The 24,503-nt window shown below is 36.6% G+C and overlaps 1 protein-coding gene across 1 annotated transcript in view; it reads left to right on the top strand.

The window, feature by feature from the left end:
- Positions 1-2,694: 2,694 nt before the first annotated feature.
- csmd1b (CUB and Sushi multiple domains 1b) overlaps positions 2,695-24,503 on the top strand; it is a 283,651-nt gene continuing 261,842 nt past the window's right edge. The window contains exons 1-3 of the mRNA XM_086174557.1: positions 2,695-2,699; positions 3,331-3,389; positions 3,479-3,695. Of these exons, the coding sequence (XP_086030683.1) occupies positions 2,695-2,699; positions 3,331-3,389; positions 3,479-3,695 (281 nt within the window). The remainder of the gene's footprint in view (positions 2,700-3,330; positions 3,390-3,478; positions 3,696-24,503) is intronic.

The following is a 24,503-nucleotide window of genomic DNA, read 5'->3' as shown; positions in this document are numbered from 1 at the left end:
AAGGAGCCAGGAGCACAAAGAATGTGCTGATAGAAAGGGAGATTATCGCATATACCTACATTTATGTCCCTACCTAACAAACTTAAGTGATATGACAGCTAGAAATGATATTCATATTAATAATAATAATAATAACTACTATATAATAACAATGCTAAGAATAATATACTTTGTTAATAAAAAAAAATCTTTTTACCTGTATTGTATTACATTGGTAAAACTGTAAATTTTATTCTTATGAAGAATATGCATACATATTGAGTGGGTTGTATATATTTGTCTTCCTATTGCTCTTCTTTTTCTGTAGGACTTCTCTCTAATTAGCAGTCACAATATCAGATAATCTGTTTCCATCTTGCCCTGCCCAAGATAGACAGAGTTATAGGTATAGCCTACTGTGCATCCATGCTTTTGTGCAAATACAAAAACAATAACAACAAGAACACAACAACAAAGCAGGAAATATACCAATATACAACGCAGGCAAAGATACATGACAAAGTACTTCCTACTGCAATATCCAAAGTATGGTGCTACAATATGGCATCTGGGATGATGCAAATATCTGCTGAATCCTACTTATCCCATCTGCTTAAAAGGGGCAAAGGGGGATCTGGCAGCAGACGAAACCATGGACAGAAGAGAGAGACAACTGGAGACAGAATGAAAGACAGACACAAAGACAGCTGGGAGGGAGAAGTGAATTGGGTTGGAAAGGCAGTTGAGAACAATCTGAAATTAATCTGGACACTCCAGATGGTTTGATGTTTGTGTAAGTGTTTGAGTGCACATACGTGCATGTGTTTCTTGCTGCCAGCTCATCCATTTGGGCCTGTATAAAGGTATATGTGGCTTGTATTACTTCAAACAAACAAGAACATCTGGTATCTGCACAAAGCGTAAGTTCTGATCTTATTTTGATGAAAAAGAAAACAAATATACTCACAAAACAAAAGTTGAGATGCGATAATTTTGTTTGCCTTTGTTTGACTAGATTGTGACATTGAGTAGATACAATGGTTTTCTTTTGAGTGGTAGTGACTGGTTGTTAATGTGAAACCAAGAGTATAAGTCTCAACTATATAAGGATAATAAATCAATGGCTACTGTGATCTGACAAACAATTACTGCTGCCTTTTATGTTGGACAAACACACACACACACACACACACACACACACACACACACACACACACACACACACACGCACACACACGCACACACACGCACACACACACACCACTGCATGCGCAGCAGATCAGATTCTGGCATTGTCCGTTTATACTTAGCAGAAGTGAGCAGAAATTTAAAGATAGTGGAGAGATGAGATAAGTTTTTCTATCTGACTCTCTTCTTAACTCTTTCATGGTTATGTCAACTAACAAGGGAACAAAATGCGTACTAGAAGCAAAAAAATATTAAAAATAAATATAAAACAACCATGTCGTGCACTGGAAAAGAAAAAGAAAGGAAAAACATTAGAAATAGAGTAAAAACACATAAAGATTGGCACTTGTTAAATAAAGACAATTAGACAGACAGGGGAAAGAGCTATTCATCAAGCCCAGGGGAACTTTTCCAGGATGGAAATAGAAATGCTGACATCAAGTTCAACTGAGCTAATTAATTTACTTCACCAGTATGAAAGTATGAAAGCAGAATTAAAAAAAAGAAAAATGTACTGATTTGAATGAAATCATTGCGGAGGTCAATATATTTGCCATCATCAAATGAGGTCTGAGCTGTGGTATGAAGATTTAATTTGAAAATCATATTTGACCTATAGTAGCATAATAATGGGTCTTATTTTTTCATTTTCTATTTTTTACATTGAGGTGAAAGACAAATTCTGACCAAGACTAGCATAAAGTGTCTGTCCAGTGTGAGAGGCTATAAATTCAATTTGTTTGCAGTGTTGTGAGTAGTTACGAAAATTTGGATGTCTTGCAAAGGGATGTATGGCATTTACAGCAAATACCTGATGTCACTCCTTAAAACTATTTGTCAGATCTCAATTGTGATGAGCATATATGACAATGCGGATAGAATCTAGAGGAATAAATAGGAAAATGTGACAATTGAAACAAAGTTGTTGTCATGCTTTAGGCCCTGAGCATGGTAGCTAACTGCTAATAAGCAGAGGGGAGCAGATTGATTTTATTTTAATTTTCACAATGTACATTTAGATCTACTCATAAAATATCAAACCTTTTCCAACTCTATGCTTTTCCTTGGAACAGATCAGTTGTGTCTGGATATGGCTGACTTTTTTTTCATTTAAGGTACCAGTTTCACCAGATTTGCTCCACACCAGCTTTGCTTTTGTCAGTTTTAAAATCTGCTTTGTATTTAGTTTAGTTTCTTTTTACCCTGAATAAAATTCACACAGTCCAGTGCTTGAATTTTTAAGGATGCAGCCAGTCGAAAAGGAATAGATATAAAAACACATCACTGCTCTCCTACAAGAATACAGTGTGTGTGTGTGTGTATGTAAGTACATATGTATGTCTGTACATGTGTGTGTGTGTATGTGTATGTGTGTGTGTGTGTGTGTGTGTGTGTGTGTGTGTGTGTGTGTGTGTGTGTGTGTGTGTGTGTGTGTGTGTGTGTGTGTGTGTGTGCATGTACATGCAAGTGGGTTGGTGCGCATGCGTGAATGTATGTGACTCTGACTGGCGTACTTGTTACGTCAGTATGCAGTATGTGAAAGGCAGAAAATTAGCCTTTTATTTAAATGTTCAATTTGATGGAAAGGACACAGTTTGGCTTTTGAAAAGTCTTATTGGATGTTTGAATGTTAGATGTTTGTAATGAGTGAGCAATAGAATCACATGGTACATGCTGTTGACACTCCATTATCTCGCATACATTTAATTATGTACGAGAGCACAGGCCTTGAGAATTTATTTCTACTCTATAATATCTAGAATTAAAGGTTTTAAGTAAAGGAATCTAAAAATATGCAATATTCATGTTCAGACACATTGCATGAAAGCATCATTTAGCATATGGCCTAATATCATGGGAGTCTCTGCAGCATATGTAGCATCATACTGGAGTTACGTGTGATGAAAAAGGCTTGTGACTTATGTGACACTTGGCTTGGCACATAACACATTTTTAATTGCTTATTTAAAATCTGCTTGTTGCTTCATTTGAAAATACACCATCTAGTAAATTAATTCAAAAGGTTGGATTGAAAGACAGAAAAAATGTAGGAAAACATTAAAATTAACATTTTGCATTTATCAGTCAAGTAAAATTGCTATTAGTCTGAATTTTTTTTTCTCCTTTTTCATGTTTTTATTTTTTACTCAATTGCATCTAAAGCTGCAACTGCTACAAGGCCACGGTAGAGTTTTCAAAGTCCTTATTTCTGAAGATTGATAGTTAGAAATAAACATAAGTGCAAATACTTTACAAAGAAATTGCCATTGTGTAATAATTTCTAATGTCCTATCCTGTGCTTTTCTTTCAGCTGAATCCTGTGGTGGGGTTGTCCAAGGCCTAAATGGGACCATTGAATCGCCTGGTTTCCCTCATGGCTATCCCAACTACGCCAACTGTACGTGGCTCATAATAACGGGGGAGAGAAACAGAATCCAGCTCACCTTTGTCACGCTGGCACTGGAGGAAGACTTTGATATAGTATCAGTTTATGATGGACAACCATCACCTGGTAATTTAAAAATGAGGTGAGAAATTATTCATTGATTCATAGTCTTTGTTGTTTTGCTTCCACGTTCTTATAAACTAACTTGACTGATGGTTATTTTATCTCAGACTAAAAAAAAATTAAAAAAAGGAAGAAAGACAATATATTACTTTGTATTTCCTTTGACGGATGTAATACTTATCTTATTTGGGAGACGGCACGCTGCCCTTGATTTCAAAACAACATGGTGTCAGCTTAAATTTGGGTAGATCACTGCCCCATCAAATTTTTTCAACATCCATTTGTGTGCATGGAACACACTTTTATGGTGTCAGAAGTAGTTGTGCTAAATACAGTTAGATTTGATGCAATGACATTCCATCAGATCTTATGTTTTCTTGAATTTTTATCAGTAACTCGACCCATAACAATCTGAAATATTTACTATGATTCTACTTGGGTCTCACCATGATGTGGAGAAAATGTATTACATTTCAGAATCAGAATCAACTTTATTAACTATGTTCACCTATACATGGAATTTGACTCAGGGTAGACAATTATACCTCGTACTGACATGAATGTAAACAATGACCGGAGCAGTGCATTGTTAACAAAACCGAATAATTCACAAGAAGTGCACAGTGCAACTTCTGTTAAAGTTATAAGGTGATAATACATATGAGTAATGTGGTCAATGATGTACAGCAAATTTTTGGAAATTATATAAATAAAGAAATAAATATAAATATTAATTCACAAAATTAACAAATGTACAGGAAATCTTGGATTGATAGAAACACAAACAATGATATCACAAGTCTTGTAGCTTAAAGCTTCACATTCTTCATATATAGAAAGCATTATTGATACTGATTATATTGCCTTCAATTTGAATGCATTATTGTGTACACCTACAGATGAACAAAACTAAGTTGCCTAGAATACATCAGAGGCCTGTGTTTTCATTACTAAAGTTACCGGTAAGAATACAGGAGGAATATTCTGCCCCTCAATCCTTGAGTTAAGGGATTTCAACGTTGTCGTAGGAAGAGAGGATAGAGTGGTGTATATAGAGCTGACATGCTCGTAGAAGCTGACTCATAACAGTGCTTGTGTGTAGGCAGGTTGAGCTGGGAATGCACAGAGTAGTACACTGAGGTTTGCGTTGCTATTGTGGATTGATCGTGTGTTTTTTTCCTTGAAAACCTGAGAGCTGTATTGTGCTCCAGCATACTTTTATATTATGCTGTCTGGACTGGAGTAGATTGCGGATATGATAATAGCTATTTATGTGGGTTCAATAAAAGTAAGGCTTCTTCTCTTGATTTGTTAGGTGGCCAATACGTATGCTCTGAAAGGCATGTTTCAGCTACAATTTCAAAAACATAAAGACATAAAACACATTTTATAGGATTAATCTCTTTGTTACACTACATTTTGATATTGTTGCCAACGCTAACTTCTTTTGTTTGGGAAAGGTATCTGCATGCTTCTGCGCAACAAATCTAGATTAATGCAACATGTAGGGCTGTTGTTGGCCTTTGAAGAAGAAAACAAAAGCCAACTTGTCAAGTTGTTCACCTTAGCCTCCCACTGACTGTGTGTGTTAGAAATTGTCGGCCTGGAGCAGGCTTCTGCTGGGATCTTGGAACAACTGGTGTGCTGTCTGCACACAGAGAGTTGACAGCTGCACCAAAAATCCCAAAGCTCTCCAAATATACAGCTGTGGCATGACAACAGGGAAGTGAAGTGTACCAGTAAGTCACCTGTGTTCAGCTCCTCTGAGCAATTCTCACATCGCCTGCTGCTGAGGATTTTGCTTCATTTTTTGCGCCTGTCTGTGCCTTCTCCTAAAATGTACTGATGTGCATATGTCTTTTAAGTGAATATATTTGGTCTGTATTATTTGTCACTAATATGTCACTTAGTGGAGAAAACATTTTTGAAATATTTACAAAACATATATTTTGTACATTGTTATAGGGAGAAGCAGGCCATAGCCAGATGTGGCCAATTGACAGTTAAGCTGATGAGAGATAACAATCATTGCATTTAAATGGTGAGCATGATAATTGCAGTTATTAGCAAGATGACAAGACATCTTAGGATGGCAGCTGTGACCCTTTGGCACCTTGGTGGCTGTGTCACTGGTGTTAATTAGCCCTGGAGTTTTATGACACCCACATTATTTGAGCGCCACCCAAACATGCAAGTATTTCAGAAGTTTTTTGCAATTAACAGTCAGGGTGGGTGTATTTCCTTCTCCTGGAAATCTAGCCTTCTGTATGCAATACAAATGTATGGGCAAAACATTTGAAATTAAAGAAAAAATATAATGTATTTCAAACATATTACAAATTATGATTGTTGATGTAGAAATACATATGCACTAAATTTTCCAGCAATCTCATGTTAGTACGAAATATGTACTTGAGCTTCAATGTAAGACAGAGGGGGAGCAGTGTTTAATATTTTCCTACCAAAAGAAATGCAACTGGAGTAATAATGCAGTGGCTTTCTCCCTCACACATGAATAATATTATGAGTTGTAGAGTGATGTTACGCTCAATTGTATGTGTCTTGTAGAATTTAGGTATTTTAAAAAAGAACAAAAAAAAAACAACATCTTTACATCTACATATTTATGATATGTGGCCAAAGTGAACAGTGTTGCTGCTGAAAAACAGGGATGTTTTCAGTTTTCATTATTTAGATAACCTACTGTTATGAGGCTGAGCATTGTCAAGCTAAAAGATATCCTTATGATGATGTAGAGAGGACAGAAAACTTCCTGCTTGTACAGAAATTATTTCACTTTCCATGTCAATGATCTGCCTCCCTCTCCGATGCTCCGCACATTGCTATTACTGATGATTTCGTAGATTTCCTTTTTCCCTCGATGACCTCAAAATCCAATCCCAAACCAACCTCTGGCCTGTCAATATCTACAGAGATTGAAGGAATGCCAACCTCACCAAAAGGCCTCCAGCACTTTTCCTTCGGAATAGTTTCTATTCCACAAATAGTAACATGATACAAAAGATCAATGTTTGGTTTAGATAAACACCACATTTCTACTTGAAACATGGTTATTAGGTAAAAATCAATTATAAACATTCGTGTTTAAATTGCTTGTATTGGGTGAACATAATGGTTCTAATTTAAAACATTAGGAAGATTAGACCCAATTTATAAGATAAAACAGCAAAACTGATGGTATCCATCCTTAAAAAAGCTCACACTATGCACAGAAATGCCTTTTTGGCTAGTTTTCCAAAGTGGTCAGTCAAATATCTCCAGACAATCATCCTCCCATGTTTTACATCTGATCTTTGACCTCCCAAATGTCAATTTCATGACACAGACTTGAATCGGTGGCTCTATTAATTTTGAACATTTTGATTTTTGTGTTGAGAGGTGATGGTAGGGGTGACATGTAGACATAGGTAACTCTTCACAGTAATAATAGTTATACAAAGACTACTCTTATAAAACAGACCAATTGCAGTTTCTTTTAAATCTATCTGAATCCAGTTTCCAAGAACAGAATACAAAAATGCATGTACCTTGTTAAAACCTCTGTTTGCTGGTATCTGTTCACTCAAACTATCACCATCTCCCCTTGGAAAAATATTCACTCACTAGATCATCATGTGTTGTATGAATGCTCAAATTTAATCTCTCAGAATAAAAATGATCTGCTAATTAGAGTTGTAAGACTGAGTCGTGATCCCAAAGCCATGACTCAAGCAGAACCATTGGGCCAGTTTAAATGTTTGTGAAAACGGTGCTACAGATATTACCTTGACTCTCCAATATCTCTTCAGTGTGCAAATGACCTTGAAATATAGTATTTCTGTTCCCCGGATAACTGACAAGAGAATGCTTATTTGAGGTTGACACAAAATCAAGACAGTTGGCATGTCTGTGAGGACATTTTTCAGTTTTACAAACCACACACTTCAGCTATTGACACAGGGTTGACTGGGTTTGGTGGCAAACAGTTGAACAGACATTGTAGACAATCTATTGTTGAAATGCTAACTTCTGGAGCTGCAGCATTTTGCTGAATTGACATGCCAAAGTGTGACCTGCCAAATAGCCTTCCTCAGTTTACTTTCAACAAATGTGACATGTGACATATCTAGATGATTCATTGTGGCCTTTTTCGGCCCTGTCATAGAACTCAGAGGAATGAGGTATGAATTGATTTCATGGTATGTATTCAAAACTTTGCATGTTTGTACTTGTTCCAAGTATTTGAATAATAATACATATTGAATGGAAACCACTTCAGTTGTGTTATAAAATATGCTGAAAGCTTCAGTAAAGTTTTAATTGACAGGCAGTATAATTTTCTGGTATTCAGTGTATTGTATTCTTATATTTGGTTCATTAGAGTTTGAACACATCCTTCTCATACTCGAATACAATGCTGGACCTTTTTTTTGCAGTCAATCAATTTCAAGTGCTGCTAAGATCAAGTGAGGCAAGTCAGTCTTTAAATGTTTGCCTGGTTTTGTACAAGCTATATGTTGTTACCACTGGCCAGCTGTTTTGAGTTGAGGATTACAAATACGTGGTGGTATTCCAGAGGAGGTCTCTAATTCTTATGCTATATTTACCTGCACTATATTATCAATCTCAGAATAAATTTTTTTTCGCAATGTGTAGCCATATAAAGCTGACTGCTTTACTTACTTCTGTGCTTTGTTCCCTGTAAGTAAAATTGTGATTTATCTTGTCTCTGGACAGTTGGTTGTGCTCTGAATAATGCTCAAACATCGTGGCTCACTTGTAAAATCCCTAACGATAAGAGCGTAATACCCTTGCAAACCCCAGTTAGTGGAACCTAAAGTTTTCTTTTTTAGAATGCTACATCCTTTTAATTCCCCCACTGAGCATCTGCAGGATACATGCATTCTAGAAAACTACATTAAAAGTCTACTCAGCCAAACTATTTGTCGATTCCTTGCCTTTCTAGGAATCTTCATTAGCTCATTACTGTGCATTACCCTACTTGTTGCATCGCACATGAACTTGTAACTAGGAAATGTGAGGTGAATCTAGACATCATTATATCAGGGGTAATTTTATAATCAACACTGGCATGCCATGGCATGACCTCAGCAGCTCCAGTCCAGCCAGTCCAGTCCTTCTTGGATGCATTTCGCATCATCTAGTGGGCAGGTGATCTTAGTAATATTTAGGTGGTTCAGTACAAGGCATGTTTGGGCATAATTCTTGGAAGTTTAGCAAAAACATCCTCTGTTACCGCAGTCATTCTTCTCCAAAGCCTTACTTTTATTACTCTAGCATGATATGCACACACTGTATCACACTAGACACCCCCATAGGTGTATTTTTGCATTTCATGAACCAGTGTCACCACCTCCAAGTGTGACGTCAGTGGTAACCCTGTAGTCCTTAATGTAGCAATGGTGCATTTGTTGTGACTCATGCTGAGCATTTTGAACTGACATAAACTGACGGAAGAAAACAAGATCTTGAAGCTAAATTTATCAATACATTATTACAATACATTTAACAAATATCACACTGAACTTTGAACCCAACCCAAACTCTTTTAGTTCAATCATGTTGATGATTGATAGTGATTAACCAAAATATTCTGGCATCAATGGGGTCTTGTTATTAGAGCCGGCTATGCATCAACAGCAGTAACCACATCATCCCACTCACTTGGATGAATGATGTGAACACAGCAAAACTATTTGTTTTTGAAAGTGGGAAAGCTTCCCACATGCGATCGTAACCCTCCCTTGTGTTTCATACTGTATGATACAGCCGACGATCGATGTCTGTACCTTATATGGTCACAGTTACTGTAACAGAGTGTTTCAATGAAATGAGACTTTGACTATTTGTGATAGACTACACTTGTGGTTAGTCAGAAGAAAGGCAAATTACCTAATACAGATCTATTCAAAATGTAATAATCCCCAAAATATGTTAAATTCATAGCATTTTGACATAGAACAGTATTTAAATTGCCTGCTCTTCGGGCTATTCAACACACTGTCTGGTATTAACTTGTACTCAGAGAAATACAAATAAAGTAATTTGATGAAAAGCAAATTTCTTTGAGATAAATAATTGAAATTCTGGATTATTTATGGAAACCAGCAGGTTAAAGAGATAATTTGGCTGCCCTAACACATATTTTGTTGATACTTTTCTCTTGATGAAATCAAAAAACAAGTCCTGGATGAGAGCCAGTCTGTCCACTTCATAGCATAGAAGTCAGGCATCCACTTCTGTCCAGCTACAATGGTCAAATTCTTAACTTATATAAGATTGTTGCTAATACTCTATTATTTCAAGGAAAACATTGGAAAACTAGTATGGCATCTCCAGATCAAATTACTGAGGGTAATTGGTCTGGTCTCCCTTATTTGATCTCTGATCACCTTTAGGCCTTACTAACATCCACAGACCAAATACTGACATGGCACAAGTTGCCAGACCCAAAAACATCCGATGCAAAGTTATATGCAATGCAGCAACAAGTCGGACTAAACGTGTGACACAATAATCAAAATAGTTAAGCCCATTGCAACATGAAAACGAAGTTCATTAAAGATTCCCCTGTCAGATTGACTTGTGAGTCTTAGGAATTGATTCAAAAGAATGAAGGCTTGCTCATTTCTTTGAAGCTGGTCTTACCATAAGCTCTGTCATAACATTATTGCGTCATGCTATGTTTGCTTTGACTTACTGACAATGTTAGTGGACAAGAAAATTGTGAGAATTCTTGTGGGTGTATAATGACAAATCAACCATCAGATTTGACTTCAATTATATAGTTGTATCAAACAATATTTTTGAATTGGCTTTATGACTCACTGAATGGTAGTTTTGTTGTATGCCAGTTACATTCTCAATGAGCTGAAGAACTTTATTGTCTTCATATATATATTTACGGACACACGCACACAACACACACACACACACACACACACACACACACACACACACACACACACACACACACACACACATTTGGGGTGGGGGACTCCGTAGACAAGAGACAAAGGGACTGTTCTGATTAATCTTCAGCTTCTTCCAATATATTTCTTTAGAAGGCAGGTGGCTGACTTTAATTTAGAATTGATGTGACCATGAAAATTAAAACCGGTAACTAAAATGTCAACAAGATATCTAAAGTGACTTTTAATTGTGAAAAAGTTAGTTGCCTGGTGATGTTCCCAGAGTCAGTATTTTTTTAGGGAATATTATTAGACCTCTACAAGTGGAAAGATCCAAGATGTCAAATAAAGTAGTTTAATACTCAATGGGTTGTTGGAAGATCATTTGTTCATTGAGCATCAAGGCTTTAGGTTGATGAGTAAAGATTATGCACTTTTTTCCCAAGCGTATTGTGATTCATGGTCTTAGCCCCTTTCATGTTTAATTGAAAATTTTGACATGGGTATAATAGTAAAAAAGCTGCCTTGTTTGTCATGGAGTATTTTTTAATGTTTTGCCTCATTCTCTGAAAAAAAAAGGGCTTTAAAGTTATCAGATTAATAAGACAAAAGGCATTTGTGGGCTATTTGTGGCAGTGGATTTATCAGTCTGTCAACAGTAGCAAATATTCATGCCTGCATTATTTATACTCTTACTGATGGTGTCAGACAAAAGGGTCTGTCTCAAGCATTTCAATTCGAAGTTGTAGATATGAACCCTCTCTTTATAGATGCTATAATGAGCATGGATATTTGTGTTCCTGCATACAGTATGTGCTCAATTTACTTTCATTTTCTTTTTGGTCGATTACAGTGGTTTCATTACCTCTGTGTGACTTATACTCACAACATACCCTGCAAGGTTGACTGGCACCCATAACATTTACAGTTATGAAATTGGAATTATCAGACGTTCGCATCAGACATCATACTGAGGGTTTGGCTTGAGCCTGATTAAGTTCAGGGATACTGTCATAAGTTTTTGCAAATTGATTTTCATATCACGTGTTGTCCTAAGTAACAGACATATGAAAGACAATGTGTGGTGGAGGCTGTGCCTCAGTTAGTAAAGCGGGCATCCCACCATATGGAAGGCTGGCGGTTCAACTTCCCAGCTCCTCCGGTCTGAATTGTATAAGGTGTCTTTGGGCAAGACACTGGACCCCAGGCTCCTCCCGATGGCTTGGTTAGGACGTTGGATGGCAGCTGTGCTATGTACATAACTGATCAAAAGATCAAGTGTCAAAGCTTTTGAAATATTAAGACTTGAAATGGTGGTTGGAAATAATGGAGTGCAGTTCGGATGAGTTATCAAAAAGTTGTCAGCGCACATAAGTGGCCTATGTAGGGTTAGAAGTAATACTTTAGTGCTTATTTTAGTATGGCAAAGAAGAATTCAAATTATGTGACATCTCCAAATTAAAGCGACTTGCATAGATCTGAACACTAAAAATGACAGTTATTCCAGGTCCTTTTGTATCAGCTCTGATATCATTCACAAAGTTCAGATTAGGTGGCGCTCACTCAGTGACAACTGCTGTACAGCTAGCTATTTTTGTCCAGACAGATATTTGTTCAGTTAAGACCATGGAATCAAGTCTATAATTAATGATCATATTATCATTTAATATTATTTGTTTTCTTAAGATATAATTTCAAGCATTAGTATTGTTTATTATCTGTTCCAGGGAAGACAAGGAGTAATACAGAATGGAAATATAATTGTATTATTTATCTGTATGGTTCAAGGAGCAGAAATCAGTCTTGATGATGATGTAAATGAGACAAAGCTGATAAGGGAAAGTTCTATAGTGTCAACAGAGGGGAGGTAACAGTAGTTATTTCTTAGAAAATTGCTCAATACAATTTTGCTGGACTTGACCCACTTACATCTTCCACCCATTTCCCTCTATATTAAAGAAATTATTGTGATAGGTAGTAGGAGGTCAGCTCAAAATGTGACAAGCTGGTCAGAGCTGAGGTCAAATGAGCTAACAGTATGTGACAGAAAGGCATATAGAAAGTGGAGCGCATAGATTTAGCATGCAAAATTAGGAGAAAGCTCCCTTGCCTGCAACTTGATTTAGGTGGAGACTGTGAGTGCCAAAACGCTGGTTCTTTTTAAATGAAGAAACTGCAGTTGTCAATGTATCAATGATACATGAAGGAAAGAGTCTGCTGTTGATGTTCAGCAGTCAAGTAAGAATCCACACGCAAGTCAAATTGGACTGGGAGCAAGGGATGTAGACAGTTCTGAGAATGTTTTAAATGATATGGAAGAATAGATAAAGACCTTTTTCAAATAATCAAACTTCTGTTTTTCTGTTTTTGTCATGCTGTTTATACCAACGGGGAATACATTACTGTTACCACCATAATAGGAATTCAATATGTTTGGGTAAACAGTTTTCTTATTCATTTAATTTTCCAATTCTATAATACATTACCAGAAAAAAAGAGTAGTTCTCTTTTGACACAAACATGTTGGACTGATGAGACCAGTTGTAATTGCTGATGGTGGAATAGATGACAGACAAGAGGGGCTCACCCTTGCACTGTTATAACAAGGGCTATGGAGTAGCAGGCCCTCCAGCGATTAAAGGGCCCAGCTGTAAGCACATATGGAAGGGAAAAAAGATTGAATCTCACCCGGCTGATTTTGTAAACTGTAACACTGAGTGGTGAAACCTACCAGCGGAGAGCCAGGCATTCCCTGTAGATTGACAGGCCACAGCAGGAAGATGTAGGACCTGGTTGTCAGCAGAGGTGAAGGAAAAGTTGTTTCTACACCTAATTGAGGGAAGTTGTCAGAGTTGAGAACACTATATCTGGTCTTGAGGCCACATAATACAGTGAAAGCATTAAGGAGAGGTGCGTTTATCTTTCTTGCTGGAATCCTCAGCCTGGGACTAGAACTCCTAGTTGGATTGCGTAGAGCTAACCAGGGATTTTCTTTTAGCCACACACTATGCCTTAAAATCCTTAAGGGCCTATGGCTGATGGAGGATCCAAAGCAGGAGGGTGGACATCAGGAAGTGAGTTGGTTTGTAGTGTATAGCTTCAGCATTCAGAGAGGGGACAATTGAATTGCCATTCTGGGCACAGGTAGTGTTTTTTTAACGTTGAACTCAAGATTGTGGTGTCAATGACTCTCTCTGCTTCATGGATCTTGTATAGCATGGGTATCCGTTCTTGCAGCTCTAGGATGTTATTGGCCAGACAGGCACTGCTGAGAAAGCTGGATAGGGACAAAAAGAGATGCCTGAATCTGGTGACTGCAGTACCACTATGAATGATGCCCTCAAGGAGCTTTAAGTTATGAATACAGACATGTTCAAAAGAAGGTTTTCCGTGGTAGTTGACAGCAGGGATGTTCTAGCCTTTGTATGTACTCAGTTAGAATGCTGCAGCTCTGCCTTAATGGCCTATTGAAGAAATCAAACATTAGCTTGTGAGTTAAAACTCACCTTCTCCCAGTGACTTAATTGTGAAGAATTAATTCACTTCACTGAGATGTATAAGCATAGAATGTGGCTTAAAAGTAGGATTATTCAGTAACACTTCTGAAGCGGAATACCGCATTTCTTGCTAATGTCATAGGATCTATTTTAGAACTCTCAATTTGGTGAGGACGAAGCATTTGCTCTGCTATCCGTCACTCAAGACTATTAAAGAAATAAACAAGGTCTACTTGAAAGTGCTTGTGGATTTTGCTATATTTCAACAGGGAGCCATTATGATGTTGAGTCAGAGGGTCTAGGAAGCCAGACCATTGAAATTCTTGCTGTCGAGTAGCCTCTGGGTCTTGTGTCAGCAGCTCACTATGTGTCCACTGCAGCTGCTCCACATAAGGTGATTGCAGAAGTGGTTTGTCAGGCCACACTTGACTGGAAATTTCACAACTAAAGTGATGCTGTCAGTGATATCCCTGTAAGGGCCTTTTTTTCTTCATGGCAAAATGCATAGGAGCCTTGCTCAAACAAATTAGTGATGACATCGTCAGAGTATTGCATGACAGTTAATATTATCAAAACTTTGCAAAGATTTATATATAGATATAGATATATAGATTTAGACAAAGGTAATATAATATAATTCAACTAATTTAAATTTAACACCCTTATTGTATCCCTTATATTTATTGCTTGTTTTAAATCAAAGTTAAGCAAACAAATAACCAAATGATTAAAAATGATTAATACATGAATAATTTAACACATAAATGAAATATATATATATGTATGTATATGTATATATATATATATATATATATATATATACACATGCAGACATATATAAATAGCTAACTTCATACTGCTAAAGAGGGTGGAAATATTTTTGAAATACGATTTTCAGAACATTTCTGTAAATGAATAATCGAAAAATATGTGCATAGAAGTCATTAATTTTCTATGAGATTCAGCGTCTCTTGGTGGTAGGCAGAGGGACTTCTGTTAGATCTTAGATTCTGCAGGTGTGAGAATTAAGTTGAAGTCTGAGCCACTTTATGGTAATAAGCCATGATGAGGACCGGTGGCAACTATTCGTAATTTAGAAATGCTCTGGTTTGAATCACTTCAGGGGACACATCATCAAGGCACCCACTTCTTGAAAAGCATAGCTGGTGGGGAAGCAGTGCAAATTCTGATGGCCTGCCTGCTCCCTGTGTAAATACACAGAAACAGAATTGTAAGTCACCGGGGTTTGTTATGCATGTTGACGGAAAAAAAGCAACATTTTGAAGCTTTTTTTTTAATCGCAGCATGTGGCACACCTTCCTCATGAATTAATTTCCATCTCACATGTTGGGGCTGTTGTGGGCATATTACATATCAAAGTGGGTCTCTTTTCTAGCAAACTTTGTTTTTTGACATTTTCCTTAGTTGTTTGCTGGCATAATATCACTAAAATGTCTTATTTTAAGAAAATCCAAGGGGATATAAATAAATGCACGACTGCTTTTCACAGTACAGTATTAAATTGGCTACATTTATTTAAATACCGGTACATAAATTTCTTACTAATTATTATTCCTGAGTATTCCTTTTCTTATTCCTTTGAATAAAGGCACATTTTGCTTAAAAGGTAAATTCAGTGAGTGTGTACATAAAGGAACATTTCAAAAAGTGAAAAACATGTTCACACAAGCTGTGCTACACACCTGTGAGCTTATTAACATGTGCATGCTTATGCTTGCGTAATTAGAGTGCGATGATTACACAGTAAGTAACATAGTTGTTAAAACGTGCACATGGATGAACTGTTTTAATACTCCATGGCATGATAATGTGCACAATTTGCACAGGAACCTGGTTTATTAAATAATTTAATTTTAAATGATTTATAGCGGTATTCCGTTCCTTATTTTTTCTGTCTTCAATGAGAAAAAGGCATGGTCAGCTTATAATTTATTATCTAACATTATTTATCGGTATGTTGTTGCAAACCATTTATTGCAATTCATCTGTACAGTTTATTAGAAAAAAACAAAAACAAAAAAAAATTAGAACTAAAATAATAAACTAGATCTATTTTTAAATATTCTGTTTTTATTTCAATATTTATTTTTGCACACACATTTGGCCCCATCAGTTTAACAGGGAAGGCCAGAAATATAATAACATTTTGCTACAGAAGAACTATATTTATATATAGAAATAAAACTATTGCCTCACCAAACAAGAGAATTTGTGTACAATAGCTTCGGAACGAATAAACTTACACTACCCGCAGTAACTGTGGTCTAAAAAAAACACTTTTTCCTGTGAAAAATGGGCCAACACTAGATAACCAGGCAATGGAACTAATCCAAGACTATCGCTGGGGAAGGAGGGAGAGTCATGAAGAGAGAAAAGAGGGTGGGGGAGGGATGAAGGTAGGACTGTTGTAGGGAAGCACTCAGAGAAAGAGGACCAGAGAAGGACTTAAACACACACATAGACAATCAAGGAGGGAGGTAAAGCTAGTAGAACTAAGTCCCTCTTTGAGTGGTAGTTCTATCTGTCTCCCTGTGTCTTATTGTATTCTTGATAATTCTCTAAGCTGCTTCGACTTGTCACCGGCTCGTCAAAAAGTTGAGTACAGTTTTGACAAAATGATAATAGTTTGGGGTATGATAATTTTGTCAGTATTTTGTCTGAATCCTGTATGTGTCAGTATAGTACCATAATGATCAAAATAAGTCGTGGTGTTGGGAGATGGTGTTGGCTGGAAGAATGTATTAATCGATATTTTTTATGTATCACTACATTATACACAACCTGAAGAAATGGAGGAAACCAGATTCATCTGCCAAAGCAAATTGCAGAAGATATGCACAGTGGTACCATCAATGATGTAGTAACATCTAGTGGTATGTTGCCTTGTTCACCCTGAAGGCTTGTAACAAGTATAAAGTTGACATTGGTTATTGTAGTCTAATATTCAGATTCCACTTCCTCCTTCTCCTAACAGTAGCAGCATTCTCCTGGCTGGATTATTCAACCTTATTCTTGTGATTTAGCATTTCTGCTGGTTTTTACTGACCACTAAATATGACACAAATGCATGTTGGACTATGCTCAGTGGGCTCAGGTCTTGAAGGTTAGTGCACTTGACTCTACCACAACATTGATAATTAAATGAATAAACATATACATAGATACATAAATAGAAAGACAATCAAATCAACCTGATGAAGAAAATCGTCCAATGTTCCCGCAGTGGGGCTAATAAAGGATTATCTTTTTGCAGCAATTGCCAAGCTCCTGCATACAGGCTCTCCTCCATGTTCCCACAGCATGTATCCTTCATCTCTTTTTCCTTATGGGAATGTAGAGGAAGGATTGATTTTTATGAATTGACTTTGATAATTCAGTTTTGCTTTCATGCTGATGCAAATGAATTTAAAGAGAAACATTTTGTAGTTGGTACACGTGTGTTTTCATTTTAATTGATGGTGCTTAAAGCACTAAACAAATGCCCCAGGGAGTGCTGATTATATACTTCAGATTTTAGTGATGCATGTAGATCATCCTTCCCCATCAGACCTTGCTGAGATAGTGTAAGTTTAATGATACAAGAACAGAGATTAAGGCGTATACAATAAAGGTACAGCTGGACTAAGAGAAACAAAGAAAGAAGTGCAGACACACCATGGGAAATGCAAGATTGGATTGAAAATTGCTATAACACTACAGTTATAAAAGCCTGAGTTTTGCCACATGTCCTATTTATATAATTTACCAGGAAAATTAAAATCACAGTCACAGGAACATACATTGGTATAAAGCATCGACTTGCTACTTTGGTTGTGTCAAGAAAAACTGTCAAAGGCCTAAATATAGATTTCAATAACACCAAAGGAAATTCCAAGAATGACAGAAATTAAACTGCATACATAGGTACTGCATACAAAGGAATATCACATACAAGAGAAAGTTTCAGGAAAGCTTAGGCAATGACCTGACATAAATGAAATACACATTGTACTAATATCATTTTAAATAAAAGTTGATTTTATTTCCAGGGTTTAATAAGGGCATTGCCACATAGACAACATGTTTGATGGTCCAACCCACCGTTCTTACGTTTATCGATTCTTGAAACAAACAAATAGACACAGGATAGCAAACCTTTGTACAAACTGTGAACAAAAATGTAGCCTCACCTTCTGTAATTCATAGCCACTAATGTAACTTTATTGGTAAAGCTGTAAACATGAAATATTGGACACAAAGTCATTTGACAGCTTCTTCACAACACTGTAATTACTATTTTCAAAATGATCAATAAAATAATGAACAATCTAAAACCACATATAAAAACATACTAGTTTAGACATATTAATATCTCGGAGTCTATGGCTGTACTAGCAGTATAGCAAATGAAATTGTTTTAATGCAAATTGGTGCTATTACCTACAGTAAATGCCAGGATTCTTTCATGAAATAAAATGTCAACCCATTACTCAGTTTTAGGCAACATTATCAATTATTCCAGAGGGTATTTTTTTGACCATTACCTAGGGCACTAAGTTTATCATAATATCTTGTGGGCCTTAACATAGTGAGCTCTATGGTTCTTCGGCAAAGAAAAGCCCTGGTTAGGGATCAGCAACGGTAAATAGCAGACTCTGTCACGAGGAGCCATTCTTTAGTATAAGGTCATTGGATCCCATTTCAAGAGAGGGGAAAAAAATTAAAATCCTGGTGTATATTGAGGTGAAACAATCGTAACATTCCATCTTTCCAGATCTAAAAGATGTATTATACTAAAGTCAGTGATAGACGGCTCACAACGGATTGAAAATCAAATGTCACATGTTTAAAAGTAAACAGAGCATCAGCAAAAAGCACAAAACATCATGGAGAGAAAATAGATGGACCCTTTGAGTGTAAGATAGTCTTACTCATTTATTTATTTGTTTGTGACTGCTGCACATTAATTGTCTGAATGAATTTGCTGCCCAGGTATTTCTTGCAAAATATGCTGCTTTGCAGGGAATATATGCCTCTCAAAGAAAACACAAGTGTGATGGAGATCAGCCTACATACCTGGATTGATTGACTGTTATTTTTCTATTCATATCACTTTGAATAATCTAATTAATTAAACAGGGAATTACGAACGCTGCACCACCATTACACTTAAGGGATATCTTTCACTGTTGTGTGACAGCTATACTGTTGGCATGTTTCTTTTGATTTGGCTATTTATTTTTAATTACACAGACGTTGTCAAGATCGAACGTTCAAATAATCCCATAAACTGCAGCTTTGATACAGACATGAACACACTGACCTTGAATTAATACCTTGTATTTTTTTCCTTTTTTTTTTCCAATGTATGACACATTAATCTTTAATTATAAAAGTTAACCCTGTTTCTTTAAATTAGGATACGCTGATGGAGGTTTCATTATAATTGCATTTATTAAGGAATTTCTTGACATTTTTTTGGTCCCTAAATGTTCTAGCCTCACTACTTTGTGACATTATTTTGCATAGATATGAACAGTGGTTCAAGGTCCCCGATTACCATAAATGTAAAACATCCATCTTTTACCACTTATCCTGCACTCAGGGTCACAGGGGATGCTGGAGCCTATCCCAGCTGTCATAGGCCAAGAGGCAGGGTACACCCTGGACTGGTCACCAGGGCCACATACAAAGACAGACAACATTCACTCATTCAGGGCAATTTTCCCAATTAACCTGCTGCATGTTTTTGGACTGTGGGAGGAAACCAGAGGACTCGGAGAAAACCCACACAGACACGGGGAGAAGATGCAAACCCGAAACAGAGAGGAATCGAAAGAGGGTCCTTCATGCTGTGCGGCCGAAGCGCCAACCACTGCGCCACCATGCCGCCTATAAATGTAAACAGCTTAGTTAAAATATCATTTTGCAGTATGCAGGCAAATCTCACAGCATAGCAAAACTGCAAGGGGACCAAACAGCGATGAAGTGGCTCATATGGGTTCAATATAACTTCGGTCTAATTTAAAAGGAAACCAAATACAGACATTTCAGAAAACTTAATACTCTATTATAAAAAAACTAGTTATGTCAGTAGTCAAAATGCACTCCGCTCCCTGTCCTTGTTTTGAACTTCCCTATTCAATTACAACTCGATTGATATTGTATAAGGATAAATGGCTTTTCAATAAATACCAATAGGTTTCCACAAGTCGTGTTAAAGTTTCACCTCGTGAAATGCGACAGTAAGAGTTTACACAGCAAAAGTCAGAGCTATAGTAACATCTTAATTCTGACTCTCCCGGAGGCATAGTCGTTGAGTTATATTTTGCCTATCAAAACATTAAACATCATAAGATGTAATAGGCATAGACATTTAGACAAGAGACCCCTGGCACTCTTTCCACACCGCCTGACTGTATGGTTGTCGTTTTCAGAACATCTAAGTTGGGATTCATCCAGAAAATCGCACTCCCCCTTCTTCTTCTTTTGCTCCCTTTGGGCATTTGCTGAGTGGGGATATGAAATCTACGCTTCCTGAAAATAGAGATTAAAAAAATATATAATAAATAAATAAATAAAGTTTGTTTGTTTCAGACACATCAAGGTGGAAAGGCTTGCTGGTAAAAAGCCAGAGTTTGAAATGCCTCCAAAAGAATCCTCGTTTTTTTCTACGGATACATCAAAGTGCAGAGAGGAATGCGCTTTGATATCAGAGGCAAGAAGTAAATGATGCTCTCTACTTTTTTTGCTTTTAGTTTTTAATCAGGCATCAGGAAATAGCAGTGCTTTTCATGATTTATATTTACAAAACTCACTAAATGAGGACCAAATATATCACTCCAAACGGAAATGAAAAACTTTTTTTTAAATACCTTAAAGTAATATGATTTACACTATGGAAAAATATTTTTGCAAGTTCAATTTTAAGCTTTTATAAGTCCAGATAGTTGCAATTCTTCAGCTGAATTTAACATTGGGAATTGGCCTTTCTTCCAAATTTTTCTTAATCATTTCTGTGTAAGATGAACAAAGTTTAACTATTACACTATTACACACACACACACACACACACACACACACACACACACACACACTCTCCTCAGTACAAGCACATGGGCAAAAAGACAATGCACATTTGTTATTCCACACTATAACCTTTCCCTTTTTCCCTTTATCTAATTCCCTTACTTTTAATTATAGAGTGAAACCTAACAAGCCCATGGTGCAAATTTGGGATTCATCAGTGTTGTCAATTCAAATTTGATTTCTTAAGGTAAAACCAAATGCTGAGAATTATCATTGTTATTTTAAAGTGTGATATTTGATGATAATGTGAAGACCGCCTGTTGAATGAGACCCCCTGGTCGTCTTAGTAGAGGGGAAGTTGGGCTCGAGAGGTGACTGCTGAGTCGATACACGTTCTCATTCTGACAGAACAGGCTTATACTGACAAGGCCTCCCACCAAAGCTGTGTTAAACTTGTTTGATATCAGGATAAAGAAGTCTAATGCATTTTATGCATGCATTTATTTGCACAAGGTATCACATGTTTTGATGATCTCAAAAGCTAGAGATTTAGTTCCCCTGGTAAAGTTTCCTGTGTGTTATTGAGGTTGTATTTTTGTTATACTGCTTAGATTTTACACAATATTTGCTGCTGGGACCGCAATGCACATGGGAGCATTTCCAATTACTAAAAGCAGCTTCTCTAATATTTTAATAAATCATCTGGCCATTGCTTGACTCCACGAAGCTATGGATATATCAGGGTAGCTTCAGCTCTATAATGAAATTAGACTTGATGTAGGACAGTTTGGATAGGGAAGCGATAATTTATTAATTACTTTTACACAAGATTAAAAACTTATTTACAGAGAGACTTTTTACAAACCGTCAGGATTGAGGTCTTCATAGCCACATCTAATTTTCAAACTAGGTGATGTTATCTAGGTACTCGGTCAAGCTTTGGGTATATTTTGAAACTAAAACATGTTGGACTAGGACCAAATCTTACTGATATAAGAGGAAACTGCACCACATAAATGTTTCCAAACTAAGAATAGCTGATCTATATGATAATTTCATATCATGTGACTTCTCACATGAGTCCATGCAAAAGCTCTGTGGAGCTTGAGGTTGAATTAGCCAGTTCTGACCTGTCTGGCCAGACTCTTTTGCACTCTTTTGTTTTGTCCTCTTCAGCAGAGTGAACAAACAAACTGTTTTATTAGAGGGTAAATTTTACTTCTCTTTGTTCATAACTCCAATTTGAATTAGTGTCTAGCTGCATAGGTTTTTCTGTCATTATTTTATCCATATGTGTGCAAGTGTAAATTCATGTGCACTATACTACAGAGATTCTGTATGCATAAAAAGGATCTTGGAAAATATTACTTAAACTAGCCGTCTGTCAGTATTTGTGTCAAACTTGAGTGGTTTTCCAAGAGGTAAGACAACTATTCTCATCAGTGCATGTTACTTCCAAAGTTAAAATAAACAAAAGAAAAGGCATCCAGAGTTTACCTCTCTTTGAGTGCATTAAAAAAGTGCACAGTCCCCCAAACGTCTCACACCAGCCAATGAGTCAGCTTACTTTGCATATCTAGGCCCTGTAGCCAGTCTGAGTCCAGCACCTGGCCTAACTAGGATTATATAACATTTTTTTCCCAGAGATTACAGCAAGGTCAAAAGAGATGATGCAAAGCCATAGTTAATTGACAGCTGGCAGTTTTTAATACAACAGAATGTTTCTTATGTGATTTTTATTTTCCCCCCGGGCTCAGATGTTCCATCTCTCTGGCTTTTTTGTCACCTCTACCTCAACTGACCTCTTTTTGCTCACTTTTCCCCAATAAATTTGACTTAGGAATTCATCAGTAAAGCTTATTTGAAGTAACGGAAGAGGAACATTTGTTATGCTCTTGTACGTTATGCTTTTCTTGTAAAATGTTTTTTTTCACATATACCTAATAGCATGACATATTGTAAACAGATTACACAGGCTGTGATAAAAACAAACAACACAAATTGTTGCATATTAACTATTGACAGCAATAAAAGATGAGGGCAAACAAAATCACCTGCTGCACAAATAATATAGATTTTAGATGTTCTTCCTAGGTTTTTTATAATAAGCAACTATTTGACCTTAATCATTCTATTGTTTGCGAGTCACAAATGATGGGGTTTAAGTTGATGCTTTGTTTCTGTGTGATTTTGGGGTTGCTGGGAATGATGTGGGTGTAGTATGGGGTTTGATGAATTCTGTGTTTTTTTTTACCTTGAACAATTAGTTATATTGCAGGCTCGTGTAGCAGGGCTGGGGCAACAACAGCTATTGCTCATTAAACAGGTGCTGTACTGTCACCCAGGTGTTTCTCTGACTAAAACGCTACACTATTATCATAGGCTGCATGAACAAGCACAAGTAAGGATTTTCAGAATGAATTTCAATATTTATGAGTGAAAGCGATCATTGAAACATTTATGTAATGAAAAAATACCCAAGTGTTCTATTGTTTTACTAATAAGCCTCAGTTGTACAGCTCTCAGAATAGGTGTTGTCCCTTTTCACTTAACTGCAAGCGTATACGTGATAAATGTTCGATGGACTTGTACCATCTATCATATATATGATATTTCAAATGTTCATGGCTATGTCATTAATTTAAGAATATTGGAGTGTACATTGCAACCTCTTCTGGTAAACAGGTTCAGTACAAACAACACTCAGTGCTGAAAAAAGAGAAAAGTGTCTGCACATTGTGTTTTGCCACTGGTCAAGATCATCATCAAACTTTGAAGATCCTTTGTGGATCAAAATGAAGGGTCAGAGCAAAACAAATATTGCAGTGCACACCCTCTTTTCTCTTTTTCGAAATATATTTTTCAGTTCTGTGTAGAAGAGTGTAGACTGTGTGGTTGGAGGATGAAAAACAGTCAGTGTACCAAGTAAAAAAAAAAAAAAGCACCGAAGTATACTTTTCATTTCCAATCACCTCAAAATCACAACAGTGTGCAAATAAATTGAGTAAAAATCATTTAAAATTATTAAACAGTGACACAATAGAGTCACCATTTAATAATTTTAGATAATTTTTGTGGTTTAAACATAAGTTATTGGAAATTGTCTATATCAAGTTGTTGCCTGCATGGGTTCTTTTTGGGTTTGCTAGGTTACTACAGGCACACATGAAGTAGGTTATTTGAAGTCTTGAAGTTATTTGAATTGACATGCAAAGTCACATGTCGATATGTCTGAATGTTAGAGGGACCATTTGTATGCTTTCAGCGTTGCATGGTAATCGCCAGGCAAACAGTGGCAACTGGTCCAAGCTAAACTCTGCTTCTTAATACTGTAAAATGGGATTGGCTCAAGCCAGCCTGGGAACCTGT

The sequence above is a fragment of the Fistularia commersonii genome, chromosome 27 (assembly GCF_037954325.1).
Source record: "Fistularia commersonii isolate RoL2024-O1a breed Wild chromosome 27, RoL_Fcom_v1.0, whole genome shotgun sequence".
NCBI lineage: Eukaryota > Metazoa > Chordata > Actinopteri > Syngnathiformes > Fistulariidae > Fistularia > Fistularia commersonii.
This window is presented reverse-complemented; position numbering and strand designations above follow the sequence as displayed.